This window comes from Enhydra lutris, unplaced genomic scaffold (assembly GCF_002288905.1).
Source record: "Enhydra lutris kenyoni isolate GAN:26980312 unplaced genomic scaffold, ASM228890v2 scaffoldscaffold6, whole genome shotgun sequence".
In the NCBI taxonomy this organism is placed as follows: domain Eukaryota; kingdom Metazoa; phylum Chordata; class Mammalia; order Carnivora; family Mustelidae; genus Enhydra; species Enhydra lutris.
This window is the reverse complement of record NW_019154090.1, coordinates 12,981,345-13,001,948: the sequence shown is the minus strand read 5'-3', so window position 1 is coordinate 13,001,948 and position 20,604 is coordinate 12,981,345. Positions and strand designations below refer to the sequence as shown.

At 43.1% G+C, this 20,604-nt stretch overlaps 1 protein-coding gene across 3 annotated transcripts in view; it reads left to right on the top strand.

Annotated features, from left to right (window-relative positions):
- LOC111141850 (nuclear receptor coactivator 3) overlaps positions 1-20,604 on the top strand; it is a 138,384-nt gene that overhangs the window by 114,217 nt on the left and 3,563 nt on the right. For 2 of the 3 annotated variants that reach the window (XM_022494687.1, XM_022494688.1), the window contains 12 exons: positions 667-1,058; positions 1,236-2,104; positions 3,101-3,236; positions 5,466-5,660; positions 6,026-6,310; positions 6,408-6,534; positions 7,642-7,813; positions 15,554-15,847; positions 17,090-17,194; positions 18,472-18,712; positions 19,795-19,969; positions 20,314-20,455. In XM_022494687.1, coding sequence (XP_022350395.1) covers positions 667-1,058; positions 1,236-2,104; positions 3,101-3,236; positions 5,466-5,660; positions 6,026-6,310; positions 6,408-6,534; positions 7,642-7,813; positions 15,554-15,847; positions 17,090-17,194; positions 18,472-18,712; positions 19,795-19,969; positions 20,314-20,455 — 3,133 coding nt within the window. The remainder of the gene's footprint in view (positions 1-666; positions 1,059-1,235; positions 2,105-3,100; positions 3,237-5,465; positions 5,661-6,025; positions 6,311-6,407; positions 6,535-7,641; positions 7,814-15,553; positions 15,848-17,089; positions 17,195-18,471; positions 18,713-19,794; positions 19,970-20,313; positions 20,456-20,604) is intronic. The other variant, XM_022494690.1, reaches the window with a different exon arrangement.

The following is a 20,604-nucleotide window of genomic DNA, read 5'->3' as shown; positions in this document are numbered from 1 at the left end:
ACACACACACACACACACACACACACACACACACACACACACACACACATTTTACTATTTTGATATACGTGCTGCCAAAGCGAGCACATTATTTTTAAGGTTATATTATTATGTGAAAATGAGGATTTGTTCATTAAATACTTCCTGGGAAAGCTGGGGAATGGGAAGGCTTGTGAATAAAAGAACATAAAAAATCTGACTACCTCTGTTACGTTTTATTTCTGATGATATGTGTATGTTGCTTCTAACGATTGAATTTGAAATTTGAAAGACTTTAAGAGAAAAAGATATGTTGCTGTTGCTAATGGTAAATGAGCAGCACATGGAAGAGCAGACTATTCATGCATTAAATATCTTGAGTAATTTGCAGTCCCCTCCAGGTTAGCCCCTACAGGTGTGGTAACTGTAGTAAACCCTGCTGTGATCCCAGCTACCATAATTGTTGGCCCTTGTGCTCGTGGTCACTCATTTAGATTCTGTGGCATATTAAAAAAATAATATTACTGGGTTCATAACTGATTAATACTTAGATTGGGACTGACACTAAGTATTGGAATGGAGCCTAGAGGTTAAGCTCCTGGGCACTTATTTCATCATTTAAAAAAAAAAAGTGCTTTAATGCATGTCTGTAATATTTTAGTGAAAATTTGTCTTCTTTCTTTGTAGGGAACAGAATGGGTATAGACAAAACACGAATCCTGTCGGACCAGGGATTAGACCTCCAGTAGCTGGATGCAATAGTTCCGTAGGCGGCATGAGCATGTCGCCAAACCAAGGTTTACAGATGCTGAGCAACAGGACCTATGGCTTGGCTGACCCCAGCACCATAGGGCCAATGAGTGGGGCTAGGTATGGGCCCTCCAATCCCATAGCTTCAATGAACCCTGGGGCAGGCATGCAGTCACCATCTTCCTACCAGAACAGCAACTATGGTCTCAACATGAGTAGCCCCCCACATGGGAGCCCTGGCCTTGGTTCCAACCAGCAGAACATCATGATATCTCCTCGTAACCGTGGGAGTCCCAAGATGGCCTCACACCAGTTTTCTCCTGTTGCAGGTACTGTTGTTGGCATTTCCTTTTCTTTATTTTTTTCTTCCTCAGTAGTTCTTCTCTTCTTCTGTTACAATCCTTGTAAAGTTAGTTCATTTTAAGGTTAACCTTTAGAGAGTTCAGTGGTATTTTGTTATAGCATCCAATAGTCTAATTCTTTCCTTTATTTCTCTCCCAATCCAGGTGTGCACTCTCCCATGGGATCTTCTGGTAATACTGGGAACCACAGCTTTTCTAGCAGCTCTCTGAGTGCTCTGCAAGCTATCAGTGAGGGAGTGGGGACTTCTCTTTTATCCACTCTGTCTTCACCAGGCCCCAAATTGGATCACTCTCCCAATATGAATATGAGCCAGCCAAATAAAGTGAACAGTCAGGATTCTAAGAGTCCCCTGGGCTTGTATTGTGACCAGAATCCAGTGGAGAGTTCAATGTGTCAGTCAAATAGCAGGGATCACCTCAGTGACAAAGACAGTAAGGAGAGCACTGTCGAAGGGTCAGAGAATCAGAGGGGTCCTTTGGAAAGCAAAGGTCATAAAAAATTACTGCAATTACTTACCTGTTCTTCTGATGACCGGGGCCATTCCTCCTTGACCAACTCCCCCTTGGATTCAAGTTGTAAAGACTCTTCCATTAATGTCACCAGCCCCTCTGGGGTCTCTTCCTCAACCTCTGGAGGAGTGTCCTCCACATCGAATATGCATGGGTCCCTGCTGCAGGAGAAGCACCGGATTCTGCACAAGTTGTTGCAGGATGGGAATTCACCCGCGGATGTGGCCAAGATCACCGCAGAGGCCACTGGGAAGGACACCAGTAGTACGGCGTCCTGCGTGGAAGGGAGTGTCAAGCAGGAGCAACTGAGTCCTAAGAAGAAGGAAAGTAACGCACTTCTTAGATACCTGCTGGACAGGGATGATCCTAGTGACACACTCTCCAAGGAACTGCAGCCCAAAGTGGAAGGAGTGGACGGTAAACTGAGTCAGTGCAGCAGCTCCGCCATCCCGAGCTCGAGTCAAGAGAAGGACTCTAAAATTAAGACAGAAACAAATGAAGAGGTAACTTGTTCTTTCTCTCTTTCAGCTCAGTCATTGTGTTTCATCATTGCATTTCTGTGTTGGAAAGACCATGTGTTACATGCAGAATCTTGTCTTCTGTTTTAGGTTTATGTAATGGCATTTACTCTTGAGCTGTCATTTCTTTATAATATTTTGGGAATCTGTAAGGTGTATTATGATGGAGTTTGGAAATACGAGATGTGTGTGTTTTAAAACGTGACTCTGACTAGAACCAGTTGGTAGCCAGTTTGAAAATTTTCATGGAGGTTTTTATTGTCGGAATGAGCATCTTGGGTCTTTTAAAGGGGTAGTAGAAAGAAACAGGGAAAAAACCTGTATTAAGTAACAGAATTTGATTTGTGCCTACAGTCAAGTTTCCTTCTGTATGTGATCTCATTCTGTATAAGGGTTTCCCAAACTCTGCTTGAGGAACACTCTCCCAGGAGACCTCATTATATGTCTGAGAAAATTAGTCTTGGGGAGGTCTTACTGTTAGGATATCTGTTTGATTTTGTTTAACCTAGTGCTCTCCAAATTTGTGGACCAAGACTCCTTTTTGAACCACGCCTGCAAATCTCTCATTGAACGTCTGCTTGTTGCCTTTATTATTACTTACACTTGTTTTCCAAAGGTAGGTGTAGAGGCAGACGACTTTGTCAGCTAATGATCCTGAGTAACATTAACTGGAAAATATTTTACAGTTTGAGAATTAAAGTTCTAGTGCAGATTTAAAAAATGCCCCTTCAAAAGCACTTCCAAACCCAGAGAATTTATTTCAGTATGCTGATCTATAAGTTTCAAGGAAGAAAATTTGGGGTAAGGGTCTTAAGAAGCCAGACTTTAAGTTGGGTATTATCACTTTAGGTTAACTATTGTATTTTACTTATTCCCATTTAATTTGTGTTCTTCTGATGAATAGGTTTATACCTATGTATATCTAGTAATGTTAATTAAAAAGATATAAAAATTAACACTGGTTAATTTCTCCCCCCCCAGGGATCTGGAGACTTGGATAATCTAGATGCTATTCTTGGTGATCTGACTAGTTCTGACTTTTATAATAATTCCATATCCACAAATGGTAGTAATCTGGGAACCAAGCAACAGATGTTTCAAGGAACTAATTCTCTGGGTAAGAAAGAACTAGGTTTTATTCTTGCTGCCTTTTAAAAGTTTCTGCACCACCCCAGTGTTTATAGCAGCAAAGTCCAGAAGAGCCAAACTATGGAAAGAGCCTGGATGTCCATCAACATCCAGGAGAAGAATGGATAAAGAAGATGTGGTATATATATCTACAGTGGAATATTATGCAGCTGTAAACCCCCCCCCCCACCCCCCACAGTCCTGCCATTTGCAATGACGTGGACGGAACTAGAGGGTATTATGCTAAGAGAAATAAGTCAGTCTAAGAGGGACAGTTACCATATGATCTCACTGATTTGAGGAATTTGAGAAATAAGACAGAGAGGATCATAGGGGAAGGGAGGGGAAAAAAATGAAACAAGGTGAAACCAGAGAGGGAGACAAAGCTTAAGAGACTCTTAATCTCAGGAAACAAACGGGGGGTTGCTGGAGTGGAGGGGATGGGAGGGATGGGGTGGCGGGGTGATGGATACTGGGGTGGGCATGTGCTATGGTGAGTGCTATGCATTGTGTAAGACTGATGAATCACAGACCTGAACCTCTGAGACAAATAATACATTGTATGTTAATAAAAAAAAGTTTCTGTACCTTTGTACATGCAGTTACCCCTTGAACAACACTGGTTTGGATTGCATGTGTTCAGTTGCACACACGGATCTTTTCAGTACATGCAGTATTGTAAATGTATTTTCTCACAATCAAAGCCCAGACAAAACGCAGTGCTTGAACTTGCAACCCTTGAGATAAGACCTGAGCTGAGATCAAGAGTTAGACACTTAACCGGCTGGGTCACCTAGGCACCCCTCTCATGATTTTCTTGATTTCTCTAGTTTATTTTAAGAATATAGTATAAGGGGTGCCTGGGTGGCTCAGTCGGTTAAGGCGCTGCCTTGGGCTCAGATCATGATCCCAGGGTCCTGGGATCAAGTTCCACATCGGGCTCCTTGCTCTGTGGGGAGCCTGCTTCTCTCTCCAGCTCTGCCTGCTTGTGCGCATGCGCTCGCTCGCTCTCTTTCTCTCTGACAAATCTTAAAAAAAGAATATAGCATATTATATATGTAATATACAAAATATGTGTCAATTGACTTACTGATAATATTTTGGTCAGAGTAGGGTATTAGTAGTTAGGTTTTTGGGGTCAGTAGTTATATGGATTTTTGGCTCTGTTGGGAGCTCAGTGCTCCTAACCCTGTGGTGTTCAAGGGTCAGCTGTACTCTTGTAATAAGATGGAAATCTAATTAACATTTTTAACTTCAAAATACATATTGTGCCTCTCAGGTTTTTGTTTTTTTTTTTAATAATTCATAGTGCGTATGTTCTAAAAAGTTCCTTGGACATTTTCCTGTTCTTAAAATTTGCTATTTCTAACTAATACACTAGTAATCATGGAACATTCTAGGAAATGTTCGTCTTTGGTTGCTCCAGTTGAGTAGTAGCTACCAGAGCATATAGTTTTATTTGGCACAGAGACTTGAATTAAAAAGCAGCTAAAACTTGTAATCGAAACCTTTCCTGTGACACTTGTGGAACTTTGTCATTTAGTTGTGAGACTTTTCTTCTTTTAGTGTTGGCCGATTGTCCTCCAGCCTCTCTTCCGCAGCTGTGTGGTTTCCTCACTTACCAGTTTAAGAAGGGTGTAGTACATGTACTGATGGAACAAGAGAAATTCACAGTTATCAGGAATGGTAGTTACTCATTTTCACTGGCACTGTTTCCTAAACTGAAGTGGGTAGTCCACAGTCAGTCAGCTAGGCTGGAGAAAGAAAAATGTTAGGGGGAGATTTCACATTTCATTCTTTGTTTGATTAGAAGGCAACTTGTCTAGTTACATTTAATTAAAAAAATTTAACAATTAAAAAATTTTAAACAATTTAAATCAACTGACGTAAGTACATATAGGGAAGAACCTCTAGGAGTTTGAACGTTGATAACTTCTTCAATATTAAGTGAAGCAGAATACTAATGACCACGGCAGGCTATGGAACAGTGCCCAGTACATCAGCCAACACTAGGACTCTGTTTCTACTGTATTCCATATTGGAATATGAGGCTTTTTTTTTTCTTCCTTCTCCTTTTTTTTTCCTTCTATACTTACTGTTTATTTTAGTAAGAAAGAGTTATTGTGTGGTTGGTATTGGTATTCATGTGTTGTGCTTGATTACTTATGTACTGAATCATCAGAGAATTTTTATGTATTGTGCATCTGTGTTTCAACAGGTTTGAGGAGTCCACAGTCCGTGCAGGCCATTCGTCCCCCATATAACCGAGCAGTGTCTCTAGATAGCCCTGTTTCTGTTGGATCAAGTCCTCCAGTAAAGAATATTGGTGCTTTCCCCATGTTACCAAAGCAGCCCATGTTGGGTGGGAATCCAAGAATGATGGATAGTCAGGAAAATTATGGCTCAACTATGGGTATGTCATTTCTAACCAGTACTTATGGATAAAATTTTCTTTTTAAATTTAAAACACTTAACGCCATTTAAGTAATTGGGATTAAATAATAGGTTTTTGAATAACAGTAGCATAATATTTCTGTCATGAGTTTCCTTAATTTATTCTACATCTTGGTTATTTTAAACTCTCAAGGAAGCTACTTGAATATGTGGCAATAGTTGCCTATCAAAAATGTCTTGAAAAATCAATGTCTTAATAGTTGGCCAGCCCTATTCTTAGGATGACCGCACTTTTTTGGTCAAGGTTGTGTGTAATGACTGTACTTACATAAGAAGGATTTTAGTATAGTATGGGAAAGACGTAATCATTTCTGCCTGTTGCAGGTGGACCAAACAGAAATGTGACTGTGAATCAGACTCCTTCCTCAGGAGACTGGGGCCTACCAAACTCAAAGGCCAGTAGAATGGAACATATGAGTGCAAACTCCATGGGAAGACCCGGAGCAGATTATAATGCTTCTTTACCCAGACCTGCAGTGGGTGGCTCGATGCCCACCTTGCCTCTGCGGGCCAATAGCATCCCAGGGGCGAGACCAGGGTTACAGCAGCAGCAGCAGCAGCAGCAGCAGCAGCAGCAGCAGCAGCAGCAACAGCAGATGCTTCAAATGCGTAAGCATCCCCTTCATAAAAAAGAAAACCAGATGATTTAGGGTAATATTTGCTATTGCCTTCTTTGAAAATGTATTCCCTCTTTTTTTTCCACCAGGGCCTGGTGAGATTCCCATGGGAATGGGGGTCAGTCCATATGCCCAGGCAGCACCATCTAACCAACCGGGTTCCTGGCCAGATGGCATGTTGTCCATGGAACAGGGTCCTCATGGGACTCAAAATAGGTGGGGCTTTGTTATGTGACTCTGTTGAAAATGTTAGCATAGGATTATCTAGAAAAAGGTCAGAACACAGGAGCAAACCTAAAAGAGAATGAAGATAACTCACTGATTGAGGTACTTGCCTGCCATCTGGGCATTTCTTGTCTGACTGTAAAAATTGAGGTGAGGGGGCGCCTGGGTGGCTCAGTGGGTTAAAGCCTCTGCCTTCAGCTCGGGTCATGATGACAGGTCCTGGGATCGAGCCTCACATTGGGCTCTCTGCTCAGCAGGAAGCCTGCTTCCCCCCACCCCCTCTCTGCCTGCCTCTGCCTGCCTCTGCCTGCCTCTGCCTACTTGTGATCTCTGTCTGTCAAATAAATAAACAAAATCTTAAAAAAAAAAAAAAAAATCAAGGTGAGGCAGCAAGCCAGTGAGGGAGGACACCACTTTATTGTTTAGCTGTCGGGACCGGTGAGTGGTAGGACCGGTGAGTGGTCAAACCGGTGAGGATAAATTACCACCAGTTTGAGAAGATAAATGGTATTCAGAGGGTGAGCCTCAGTTTTCTGGCAGATTAATTTTTAAGGATTTGATAATTCTTTTCTAAGATTATTTAAAACATTTCAGGGATGATGGTGAAAGCAAACTGTAGCACTCTTCTTGTGAAAGAAAGATGTGGATTATGTCTATTTCATTTTTATTTAGCTTGATCACTAACTCATTTGCATGAAAGAAGCCACCTGTCAATTTCAAGTCTAACTTGAATTCTATAATAGATTAAGCAAAGAAAAAAATGAATTGATCTATTGAGTAGACAGTGGTATAGCTATGTGAGTTTATTAGTTTGAGTGCTTCTCTGTGGAGAACAGATAGTCTCATTATGGAATTTTTTCTGAGGGAGAATGAGTATCTAGTTCCATGTCCTTCTAATATGTTGGAGGACTGTGGGACCTTACTGTGGGTGTATGGCGTTTGTATTACACTTGACACATGAGCTCAGTGGGCCAAGGACAACAAAAAGTTATTTTGGCAGGTCCCAGGCTCAGTTTTCTGATAGTTCAACGTGTGTGTGTGTGTGTGTGTGTGTGTGTGTAAGAGCCAACATTGACATTGATTGCAAATCTCTTTTAGGCCACTTCTTAGGAATTCCCTGGATGATCTCCTTGGGCCACCTTCTAACCTAGAAGGTCAGAATGATGAAAGAGCATTGTTGGACCAGCTGCACACTCTCTTGAGCAACACAGATGCCACAGGCTTGGAAGAAATTGACAGAGCTCTGGGCATTCCTGAACTTGTAAATCAAGTAGGTGGCATTAGCACGGAAATGGAATTGTGTATGTGCACACTTGAAAACGTACGTGTGTGTGCATATCCATGAAGCCATGCCCATGAACGCCTGTCTGTGTATCTTTCCTATTACTTGAGTTACATCACTGCATTCATGGAGCCCGTTATTACATTTACAAATCATACTGCCAGCAACCTACTGTTTTGTAGGCAGCTGTAGAAATGATCCAATAATACTTTTTTGTAGTTTTAAAAATGCTGCTTTTTACATATGTTAGTTGAATCCTCATTTCTGTAATTAACTATTTTTACTGCCTGGCCAGGCACTGTGTACTCTGAGGATACAAGCTTTTTTTGTGTCAAACGAAATTGCTTTACAGTAGTGAATATGAACATCCCAACAATAGCATCTCTCATTCCCAGTTACCTGTGCAGCCTTATGAAAATCTGTCATTCACAGACCTGTGTTTTGAAACAGATACATTTCGTAGTGGCTGTTCTCATTTGAAGAACTGTGTGTGGGGCAGTGTATAGATCTGCGTACTCAGTGATAATTAGACAAGATTTTCAGGGGGTTACACAAAGGATCATACTCCTCTGTGGCAAACACTGTCACAGAAGTTCGTAAAGGGTGGGTGGGAAATGTAGAGCAGTGATGTTGTACGTCTCTAGTGATACCATTTTCATGCCCATGGCGCTGGAGAACGCGTCTCACCTGGCTGAGGGTGGATGTGAGGGCTACACAGAGACTAAGGAGCTTGAACTGCCCTTTACAATTATATTTAAGCTGGAAAGAGCTTTCTCTGTTCTAATGATAAAATAGTTAATGGTCATTATGTAAAATCTGACAGTGACAAAAAAATACATATTAAAAAAAAAGTTAAAAATCTTCTGTAATCTTGGCACAATGAATCATTAGTAACTTTTGAGTGGATATTTAAAAAAGGGGGGGCAGACTTTAAAAACACTTTGGTAACCTGTTTTACTTAGGGAAGTCATCCTCAGTCATCTTTTTACAATTTTTATTTAATTTTTTTTTTTCCATTTTTTAAAGTAATCTCTATGCTCAGCATTGGGCTCCAATTCACAAACCCAAGATCAAGAGCCACAGATTCTACCAACTGGGCCAGCCAGGTGCCCATCTATCATCTTTTTTTTATTTACTATATACATCTTTAATTTTAATAGTCATATAGTATCTGTTCTATTGAACACAGTTTATTTAACCAGTGCTCTACTTTTTTTTTTTTTAAGATTTATTTATTTATTTATTTGACAGAGAGATTACAAGTAGGCAGAGGGGCAGGCAGAGAAGCAAGCAGAGAGAGGGGCGAAGCAGGCTCCCTGCTGAGCAGAGAGCCCGATGCGGGGCTCGATCCCAGGACCCTGAGATCATGACCTAAGCTGAAGGCAGAGGCTTAACCCACTGAGCCACCCAGGTGTCCCACCAGTGCTCTACTGATGAAAATTTAAGTTGGTTCTAAATAATTATTATAAACAGTTCTATGAATTATTCCCATCTTGTTGCCTTAGTTTTTCTTACCTATAGTCCGAGAGAAAGGTTAATGGTTAGAGAGCGTGCATGTTTTAGAGGTTTTGCAGGTTGTTTTCCTGCTTTGCCATGCAGAGGCTGAGGGTTGGAGTTCCTTACCCTCACAAACACTGTGCTGTGGCCCAGGTAGATGAAAGACACTGTGTGGATGAGCAAGTGATGAAACAAATACCGAGCATGATTATTCTTTTAAATCTTTTCCAATCTGATTGGCAACAAAGATGCTTTTATTTTTATTTTTTTAATGATTTATATGTAAGCAATCTCTTATAGCCAGTGTGGGGCTCGAACTCACAACCCCAAGACGAAGAGTCATGTGCTCTTCTGATTGAGCCAGCCAGGTGTCCAGAGATGCTTGTGTGTATTTTTCTTTTCCCCCAAGAGGGAGAGAGAAGGAGGGTGGGAGGAGCAAAGGAGAGGGAGAGAGAATATTAAGCAGGCTCCACGCCTACAGAGCCCAATGTGGGGCTTGATCTCATGACCCTGAGCTCATGACCTGAGCCGAAATCCAGAGTCAGAGGCTTAACTGACTGAGCTGCCCAGGTGCCCAGAGATGCCTGTTTTAAATTGTATTTTGTTGATTTGCAAGATTGACCATACTTATGTGTTTTGGTCATTTATGTGTGTTTTTAAAATAGTTTTCTGGTGGGGTTTTTGTTTATCTGCAACAGTACTTTATGTAAGTTTATGTATTGACTTGTTGATTCTTTCATTTAACAAATACTTGTCTTCTGTATCCCAGTTAGTCTTTTTTTAGAAGCTGAGGGGCAATAGTGAACAAATTAGTTCATTGTTGTTTGTAAGCTTACACTGCCCCGAGCAGACACACATCAGGCAAAGAGCCACCTGGCTGGAGGCAGACATGGTGTGGTGGAGATCAACAGGAAGGGCCTGTGTCATTAAAGGACCTTTTCTTAGGGTGGGGCGGGGGTCGTCAGCATTTTTCTCTGATTCTCTAAATTATTTTCTCTAAAATAATTTCTTCTGTCCGAGCTGCGATTTGAAGGCTCTTTACTTGTCTAATATATTTGAATAGTTTTCCCAGTTTCTTTTAGTGGGGGCTTGTTGTAGTCTTATTCTTTAGTTTAAAAATGTTTGTGTTTTCAAGTCTAGGATGATGAGACAAAGAATTACTGGTGACTGGGGTGAGTCGTGAGGAAGCTTTTTGGTGGGAGATGACATGTAAGCTGACATTTGAAGGGTGAGATGGAGTCAGCATGGCAAACAGCTAGGGGAAGAATGTTCCAGAAGAGGTACGGCTAACTCAAAGGCCTCAGGTGGGAAGGGCGTGGAGGTTCTACCAAGTGACTGAAAATCTTTGAGAACCCCTGGGGCAAATAATACCTTCTATGTTAATTTTTCTGTGAGATGATGTCGGTGAAGTAAACGGAAGCTGGTTCCACAAACTGTCCCTGGAGGCTGGAGTTTTTCTGCTATATTGGGAAGCCATGGAAGATTTTAAGCAGGGTAGTGATGAGACTTGCTTTCCTGTTTTGTTATAGTTAATTTTTATTTTTAGCCAAGTAACCTGTGTTTGTAACTGTAAAATTATACAAAAATACACTTTTTGAAGAATCACACACATTTGCCCCACTCAGACAGTGAGACTTAACTGTTTCGGGAACATTTCTAAGGGCTGTGTGTATGTGGCTGTTCTTCATCAGCTTCCGTCTGCGTCTGTTGATTTCCTGGTGCAGTAGCTGACCGTGCATTCATAGTCCCTTGTCTGAGAACCTTGGGGTCAGGTACACTCTGCAGTTTAGGAATTTTTGGATTTAGGAGGGTGAAACGGTGCGTGTATGCCATTTATTCTGTGATACCCCTGGTGGAGTTTTGAGCAATCCTGTCGCTTTACGCAGTAGCCTATCCTCAAACATGCTAATACTCTGAGAGCCAAGTATATAAATAGTCACACTGAGTGGATGTGTAGAGATACTGCTGCATAAAAGCTCAGGTCAGGTTTTGCTATTAAATGCATTTAGGGCTGATGAAAAGTTGTGTTGCCTTTTTTAGAACTTTTTTGGATTTTTTTTTTTTTTTGAATTTCAGATAAAAAAAAATTGTGGATCTGTATTTATCTCCCCTTCCTCCAGTATGTACACTCATAGCCATACTCACTACATACGCAAGAGCGTGTGCTCTCTTTACCCCAGCATAATTATGGCTTTTGTTGTTAAAATAGGTGGTCAGTGATGTCATTATTTTGGCTCATTGCTGAATCAGGCATAATTTTGTGTAGGGTTTTTGGTTTTTGTTTGATTTTGAGTTAACTGCCTTTTTAAATTTGTTTTTTTACACATTTAATACTAATCCTCCCCTGATGCTCCATTGGAAATATAAAATTTCTCTTCAGTTTTTCTTCCCATGTGCAGACACATTAGGTAATTCCTCAGTTCCTACCTTCCCTCATGTGGTTCTCTGTTACTCTGTGTTATTCTGCCCTGAGAGGCAGGTCTAGACCCTCGTCTCTTTCGCATCTCCCAGCTCCCTGGTCCCAAGTGGCTTTCCGTCTTGCTTTATTCCTTTGTTTTCTTCAAACACAGTTTTTGTTAACTTCTCTGTCCTTACTGCCTGACATTAAATGTCTTGGGCCCTTGTATGTCTGAAAATATCTTTATTATATCTTTATTCCACCCCCTGTGTGTCTGGCTTTGTATTAAATTTTGGGTTGAAAATAATTTCCTCTCAGAATTTTGGAAGAATTGTTCCACAGCTTTTTGGCACCCGGTGTTGCCGTGTCCTCCTTCCTATTCCAGTCTGAGTCCTGCTCTTCCATGTGTGACCCATTGATCGTCTCTGGAATTATTTGGGAACTTTTTCCCTGTGAAGTTGCATAAAACCGCATCATGGTGTGGGTCTTGTCTCTCTCATTCTGCTGTATGTCAGATGCATAGAGACTCCTCTTGGTTTGCGGTCATTTTAGTGTATCCTGTCTCTTCTCTCTCTCTTTTTAAAAAAATTAACATAGAAGGTATTATTTGCCCCAGGGGTTCATCAGTCTTATACAATCACAGCACTCATATAGCACATGCCCTCCCCAGTGTTCATCTCCACACCCTCCCCGCACCCCGACCTCTAGCAACCCTCAGTTTGTTTCCTTAGATGAAGAGTCTCTTATGGTTTGTCTTCCTCTCTGGTTTCATCTTGTTTTATTTTTCCCTCCCTTACCCTATGGTCCTCTGTCTTGTTTCTTAGATTCCTCATATCAGTAAGATCATATGATACTTGTCTTTCTCTGATTGCATTATTTTGCTTAGCATAATACCCTCTTTCTTTTTTTTTTTTGAAATTTTTTCTAAAGATTTTATTTATTTAACAGAGAGAGAGAGAGAGAGAGAGAGAGAGAGACCGCATACAAGCAGGGGGAATAGCAGGCAGAGCAGGCAGAGGGAGAAACAGGCTTCTCACTGAACGAGGAGCCCAATGTGGGACTCGATCCCAGGACCCTAGGATCATGACCTGAGCTGAAGGCAGCTGCTTAACTGACTGAACCACCAAGGCGTCCCTCTTCTCTTTTCTTTTTAATTAGTGAGTTTTAATTGCATTTATTGGTAATAGAACTGAATATTTTTTCTTTTTAAAAAATTTTTTTAGGGTTGAATATTTCTAAAGCTTATCAGACATGTCATTTGGTATCATTTCTCTAATCATTTTATCTCTTCTGTATTTTCTTATCTCTTTGGGGTGTCTATTGACATGTTGGGTATTAAACTGAGTCTGTGTTTTTTAATATCTATTTTCCTTATTTCTAAGTTACTTTTTATTTGTTTGTGTCCCTTTCATGTTGGAAGCTTTCACCATCACATATCTTGCCATCCTTGGCTATCTTTTTATGTTTAAGTGTGATGTATTAGAAAGAGTCAGTCTTCACTGAAAGTGTTTGGTGGGGGGCTGGCCTTTTTACTTCAGGACTCCCCAAATTGCAACATGTAGAGCTGTTACCACCTCCTCTTCTACTAACTGTTTTCCTTGCCTGGGAACTTTTAATTGCCTGGTTGCATAATGGGAGTGGCACTGGGCAGGCAAGTTGATCCCATAGTGTTAAGATATAAAATTATAAAATACAAGAATTTTACTAGGAATTATAAATAAGATGTCCTGTTTTCAGCTTCTCCCTGCTCTTATCCTCTGCTCTGCTTGGTGTCCCAGAATTGAGGTAGCTGAGGAAGTAGATAAAAGGGATAGCTACATGGCTGTGTGGAATTGGGGAGCAAGTTAGGGACTGGGAAGTAGCTTCTACCCTGCATTCTACTCCGATTCCTAACCAGCTGCATTTAAGCACTTTGCCAGACCCTCTACATCCCCAGTGGAATCTGTCATTGGGTCCGTGGGAAACACTTGCTCAGGTCTTATGTGTATTTTCCTCTACAGGCACATGGGTCTCAGCTTCTCTACGTTCTTGAGTTGGTTATTCCTCTCTTTTTCTGTCTTGCAAATGCTCGTTGAAATACCTTGTTGCGGGCACCTGGGTGGCTCAGTTGGTTACGGGACTGCCTTTGGCTCAGGTCATGATCCTAGGGTCCTGGGATTGAGCTCTGCATTGGGCTCCCTGCTCAGTGGGGAGCCTGCTTCTCCCTCCTGCATTCCCCTTGCTTATACTTCCTGTCTGTCTGTCTCTCTGTCAAATAAATAAAATCTTTTAAAGAAAATACCTTGTTGCCTTTCTTATTCTCATTGTTTTGTGGATAGATACTACCTTTTAAATTTTTGCTATTATTTTAGTAGAGTTAGCAAGAGAAAGGAGGTAAACATGTATGATTAATCCATGTTTAACTTACAGTATGATTTTCTTTATAGAAAGAGATTTCAGATTCCTGTCTGGAGAAGGGAATTGGAATGATGGGACAGAACAGATGCATAGAACCAGTTATTATAAGAATCCAAGAAAGTGTCTTGGAGAGGGTCACAGCAGTGGAATGGAAGAAGGGAAGGCTGTGCGATATGTCATATGGAAGAAAAACTGACAGGACTCAGTGGACCACGTGTGCATGTGTGCACACACACATGCACGCATGCTTGGAAAGGGAGAATGTGAGGAATCCAGATTGCTGGCTTTAGCTCTGGGCACATGGTGTTGCCATGTTGCCAGGAGGGAGGATTGGAGGAGAATCAGAGTGTTTTGGGGGAGGGGCTGTTGGAATCACGACTTGTGTTTTCTACACGTGAAGTCTGAGAGGCCGGGGACGTCCAGGTGAAGTTGTTAAGCAGGCGTTGGCATACGCAGAGTCAGAATTCCGAGACACTTGAGCTGGAGACGAGTTCGGCCGTTGTTGCTGGTAGATGAGATGACTCATCTATACTACATGACTCATCTCACTACATAGAAAATGTAGTGAGAGAGAAGAAGGTGGCCTAGAACTGAACCCTGGTAAACGCTTATCATGCCTCTGAGGGAGAGGTCAGAGAGGTGAGGAAATCGAGAGTGGGGTCACGGTCAGAGTGAGGTGAAGTGTGTATTGGGACGAGACTGTGGCCTGCATACTTGGCAGTCCACGCTCCCTGCCCGTGGATAGGCAGGTAAAGGTGAGCGCAGTAGCCGGCAGGCCTTTCTTGTCTCAGTGTGGCAGGCTCTCCCCTTCCTCAGAATCTTTGTTCTCACTGTTGTTCTGTCACTTCTTGGACTTTATTGTGTACGTACCCTTTGCATGTAGACAAGTGATGGCAGGCACACAGCAGGCACCTGATAAATACTTGTGATGAATGGGTTTCTTAACAGTCCCTCCAGCCATACAAATGGTAGTGGATGGCCACCTTCAGGTTTTGTTTGTGCAACTTAGTAGTACGCTTTGAGGGATATGAATTTATGTTGATTTCCTTAGTCCCTACCAGAATCACCTCTAGTCACCATCAGAATATTCCTGTACTAATTATAAGAGAATTAATTGATCACAATTTTAATTCTTTTTTTATACTTGGCTTTGAAGGTCTGTGTTGGTATAGAAATCTGGTGTGGAACAAATAGCATTTCTCCAGGTACTCTTGTCTGTGCGAGACTCTGTGCTAGGCACTAGGACACCCTTGTGGAAACGGGTCGTGGTCTGTGCTCTCATGGAACTTCGGACAGTAAACTTGATTTTGCTTTTGGAATTCTGCGGCATCCTTGTTTACATATATTGCCTTTATTTTTTTACCTTTCTTGGAGCATTTGATTTCTGTTGCTTTCTACACATACTTTACTGTTCATTTATGTGTTTGATGTTGAAGGGACAAGCTTTGGAGTCCAAACAGGATGCTTTCCAGGGCCAGGAAGCGGCAGTAATGATGGATCAGAAGGCGGCATTATATGGGCAGACGTATCCGGCCCAGGGGCCTCCAATGCAAGGAGGCTTTAATCTTCAGGGACAATCACCATCTTTTAACTCCATGATGAATCCGATGAACCAGCAAGGCAATTTTCCTCTCCAAGGAATGCACCCGAGGGCCAACATCATGAGGCCCCGGACCAGCACCCCCAAGCAGCTCCGAATGCAGCTTCAGCAGCGGCTGCAAGGCCAGCAGGTGAGCAGCCCGAGCTGCCTCAGCCAGACTCGCCCTCCCTCTGGCCGTGACCCCCCTCCGGCCGTGCCCCGGCTGTGTGGTCAGGCTTTGCTCTTCAGGGCTCTTGCCACTGGCTCTCTAGCCTTTGTCAGCTCACACTTTTGTTGGGACTTTTGTGTAACATTTTGTTGGTACAGGTGCTTCCTTCTGAGGGAGTGGTCCTGCTGGAATTGGTCAGGTCCTCCTTACCTTTTGATAGGATTATTCTGTCGTACAGGTTAGAAAGTGAACAGTGTCAGAGGAGATGGCCCTTGGGGGAGGAAAGTATTTCTTGATGGCTTAGAGGTAGATGATTTCTATTTTTAAAAAAGTCCTTAATATTAATACCAGATACTTAAACCTTATTGACTTGAACATTCTTTTTATGGAACCTCTGCTTTCTAGATGTTTTAAAAAGCTTGAGCTTTCTTAATATTCGAAGCTAAGAGCTCTCTTTTTTTATTTCCTTAATCCCCAACATATCTTTTAAAATTTAACTATTTTTACATTGTTTATGTCTTGGGTATGCTGAGTTATTAAATGTGGCGGAACTGAACCGTGTAAGCTGATGAGTGAGTGAGCATCAGGTCGAGTGAGCCAGAGACTTCTCAGGTATTAATATGACGAAAAGTCAGTGTCGGTTCTCTGGAAAGCTGTGTTACCACATTCATGGTGTCATTTTACTTTTTACCACTTCTTTCCACTGAAGTCACTTAGGAAAAGCTAACTGAGGAGGTGGTTTATTTAGTGTTGGTCTGAGCAAGTTAAAGCTATTTCCCTAGTGGCCTAAATAATCCCAGAGAAAATATGACTTTATGAATCCTTTGAGTTTCTGTTGAAGATACTCTGTAAGCTGCAGATTTGTATTTTAACTTTTCCTCCTGATGCCAGACAACAAAGCTTCATATGTTTGCCAAGGCCTTTTCAGCCTGAACTTTTTTTTTTTTTTTTTTTTTTTTTTTAAAGATTCCACTTATTTACTTGTTTTTTTTTAAAAGTAACTTCTGTACCCATTTTGGGGCTTGAACTCACAGCCTTCAGATCAAGAGCTGCACAATCCCGCGAAGTGTGGAAGTGTACTGGTTTAGTGTAGATGTGACTTAACCAGGTTAACGTGTTGGAAGTACCATCAGGACCTTCCTGGGTGGTGTTGAGGATTTGGAAAGCTGTTCGGGGCTCACTGATGTGCTCCACGTGTATCCTAACCAAACTGTCTCTTCCCAGTTTTTGAATCAGAGCCGTCAGGCGCTAGAGATGAAAATGGACAGCCCTGCTGCTGGGAGTGCTGCCGTGATGAGGCCCATGATGCAGCCCCAGGTCACCACCCAGGTGAGGAAAGTGAATCTGTCCATGGCCACTGCCATGGGCCCCGTGCAGGGCCTGATCCGTACTTGGCCCTCAGTAAATGTATGTTAAAACACACCAGTTCCCAGTTTCTTGTGTAAGAAACCAGTCGTGCTCTCATCACACTTCTCTTCCATTCTTCTCTCTTGTTGGTGATGAGGAATCAGGAGGGGAGGCGCTTTTATTAAAACCATGGATTCGTGTTTTTTAATTCCCTTTGTGATTATTTGTGGTGAAAATAGCTGACACTTTTTCAGGATTTAAAATAATAAATCTGTAAACTTTTCTTTGTTTCTGGGTTATGAAACCATACGCTCTTTGGGTAAAATACGAGATTATAAGAAGAAAAAAGTAAATGATACATAATGCAACTCTCAAGGACCGTCTCTGAGATGACTTGTTTCCCATAGTGGGAAGGATGATGCCTGAGTTCTCTGTACCTCCAGCACAAGTTGGAGACTGTACTAAGGTATTTTCTTGATGTGTGCGAGGCAGATGACCACACAGAAGTCCTTTAGTGTGGTTGGAAAGACTGTTGCTAATGATTGTAAAAAGCAACAGACAAAACAACCGACTGTGACAGGCCCAGTGTTTGCTGTCTTAGGCCTGCACGGAAGTACGTTGATAATCCGACGTCTTGAATAAGCTGAGCTAGGATGCCCTCCAGAAAGATAAAAGTTGCTTTTTTTGAAGGTGTTTTCTCCCAGCTGATAGGGCCCGAGTCAGTGTTTTGGTTCTGTGCTTTGACCATGTTACTTCCTGAACTTGCAGATAGCTGCTCCTGACTCTCCATCTCTTGTTTCAAAAGCTTTAAGAGACTCTACAGTCTACCTCTGGGGGTAGACTGCTGTTTATTTGAGTATAACCCCATTCTTTTGGGGGAATGCTCCCTTGTGCCTCCCCTCCTCTCACACTCTTATTGCTGTCCTTTTCCTTCTTGTGGTTTTATTTCATAGTTTCTGAAAAATTTATCTACATAGTCTACCCTTAAATGTTCTCTCACTTTAAGGAGTGTTTTCTGTGTGAAGGCTTGACAACTCGCCCAAATGGTTTCCAGGTCCCTGTTCTGTAGCCGGTCGTCCCCACCCAGCCACGATGCCGTGCTGAGAATCTACCATACTGAGAATGGTGCATTTTTCCTCTTGGAGGAAGAAAGGCATTGGGTGGTTTCTCTCCTACCTCCTGTATAGTGGTGGTCCTGTGTGTGTGGACTGGCCCGTTGCTGCTTTGTGTGTGTAACTGCGTTCTCTCTCGGGTATTAGCAGGGTTTTCTGAACGCCCAGATGGTGGCTCAGCGCAGCCGGGAGCTGCTGAGTCATCACTTCCGCCAGCAGCGGGTGGCCGTGATGATGCAGCCGCAGCCGCCGCCGCCGCCGCCGCCGCAGCCGCAGGCCTTCAGCCCGCCCCCGAACGTGACCGCCTCCCCCAGCATGGATGGGGTTTTGGCAGGGCCCGTGATGCCGCAGGCTCCTCCCCAGCAGTTTCCATATCCACCAAATTACGGTAAATTTGATGGCGAAAATGGCTTCCCCAGAGTAACATTACTAAGGATCTAAGATTCGGAGATATGTTGCATATTAAATACAAAATAGTATTTACTCCCTTTTGTTATTCACTAGAAAGATGGAATTAATTAAAAACAGCAGAACAAGGAATGGTGACTTTTGAGACTGACAAGGTGCAGTAAGAGGCCAGGCCAGGCCAGACCAGACCAGACGAACCCTAGAAGTCTTGCATCAAGAGTTTCGGTGTCACTGCGTGTTCATAGATGTGTTTAGATTTGCACTGAGGCAAGGTCGCCCGAGGCCTGTGAGGCACCTCCATTGGGAGGAGAGCAGGGAGGGTGGAAGAAGGGAGGACACTCAGAGTACTTCGATCAAGAGACGATGCTCGTTATCAGAATGGAGAAAAACTGATTGGTCTAAAAAAAACAAAACCCAAACATGTTTATGGGAGTGCACAGGTAATTGTCATTGTGGTAGATATGCTATCAGAGTTGAGCATTTTTTTCTCCCCCGGGTCTTGTTTTTTTAGCTCCCCACACCCTAATTTGGAAGAAAGACCACCAGGTCCCCCTCCCAACCCCAGACAAAGTATGTCCCAGTATAGTTGGACTCTACAGGCTCTGAATGCTTGCTCATGTCAGAGGAATGCCATGTGGGCTTTTGGGTTCCTTTCCTTGGTGACTTGGCTGTGTATTAATTACAATAATGTGTATTATCCCTTCAGGTCAGTCTTTGAGAGATTCCAGGAACACGGTGGGAGCGGGGGGCCAGGTGTCTTTTGGGGAGATGACATTTTAGGTATTCTCCTGCCACCTGGGGACAGAGGGACAGAGTGATGCCAGTAGCACGAGGTGGAGTCCTTTTTACACAAAACCTCCACGAAGTAGCAGCTCTTCGGTGGCTAGAAGGTCTGGTCCCAGCGGTAGCCCATTCCCCCAGTTGGCGCCTCAGTGCGAAGCAGGAGTAACTGGCAGGCAGCATCTTGTGGCACTTTCTGTCTTCCTCTGCCCTTAGAAGAGAACATGAAGTTTCTATAGGAAACGGATACCGCAGTTTCTTTCTCTTCCTTCTTTTTTAAAGGAATGGGACAGCAACCAGACCCGGCCTTCGGTCGAGTGTCTAGTCCTCCCAATGCAATGATGCCCTCGAGAATGGGTCCTTCCCAGAACCCCATGATGCAGCACCCTCAGACCGCGCCCCTGTATCAGTCCTCGGAAATAAAGGGCTGGCCGTCAGGAAACCTGGCCAGGAACAGGTGAGGAACAGGGACTTGAAAAGGCATTCATGTTCTGGGGCCCAAAAGTGTAAGAGAGTAACCTCTGCATGCTTTGGTCAAGCCTGTGTGGACTGAGAGCGCGAAAGGCCTGGGTTCCTACTAGGAGATGTGTTATTTGGCTCCTCCATTTTGAGACTCCTTCCTGCCCCACACGTGTCCACAGGCAGCTGTGGAACAGAGAAGGCAAGGCAGGCAGGGGGCCCTCTTCTCCCTTGTGTTCTCTGCTGAAGCGCAGCGACACTTGACAGAACCGTGGTGGTCTCTCTGTGCATGTCCAGTGTGACTCGAATGACCCAGGTCGTAATTTCCCACTTGGTTTACAGCTCCTTTCCCCAGCAGCAGTTCGCCCACCAGGGGAGCCCTGCGGCGTACAGTATGGTGCACATGAATGGCAGCAGTGGTCCCATGGGACAGATGAACATGAACTCCATGCCCATGGCCGGCATGCCCATGGGTCCTGATCAGGTATGGGGGTTGGTCTATCCTTTCCTTTTGTCAGAAAAATTTTCCTTATCTCTTGAGAGAGCCAAAGCCTCATCTGTAATCTAGAGGTCCTCAGCAGGTTTTCAACTTGGGGTGGGTGACCCAAAGCTAGAGTCACTGAAAAAACTTGA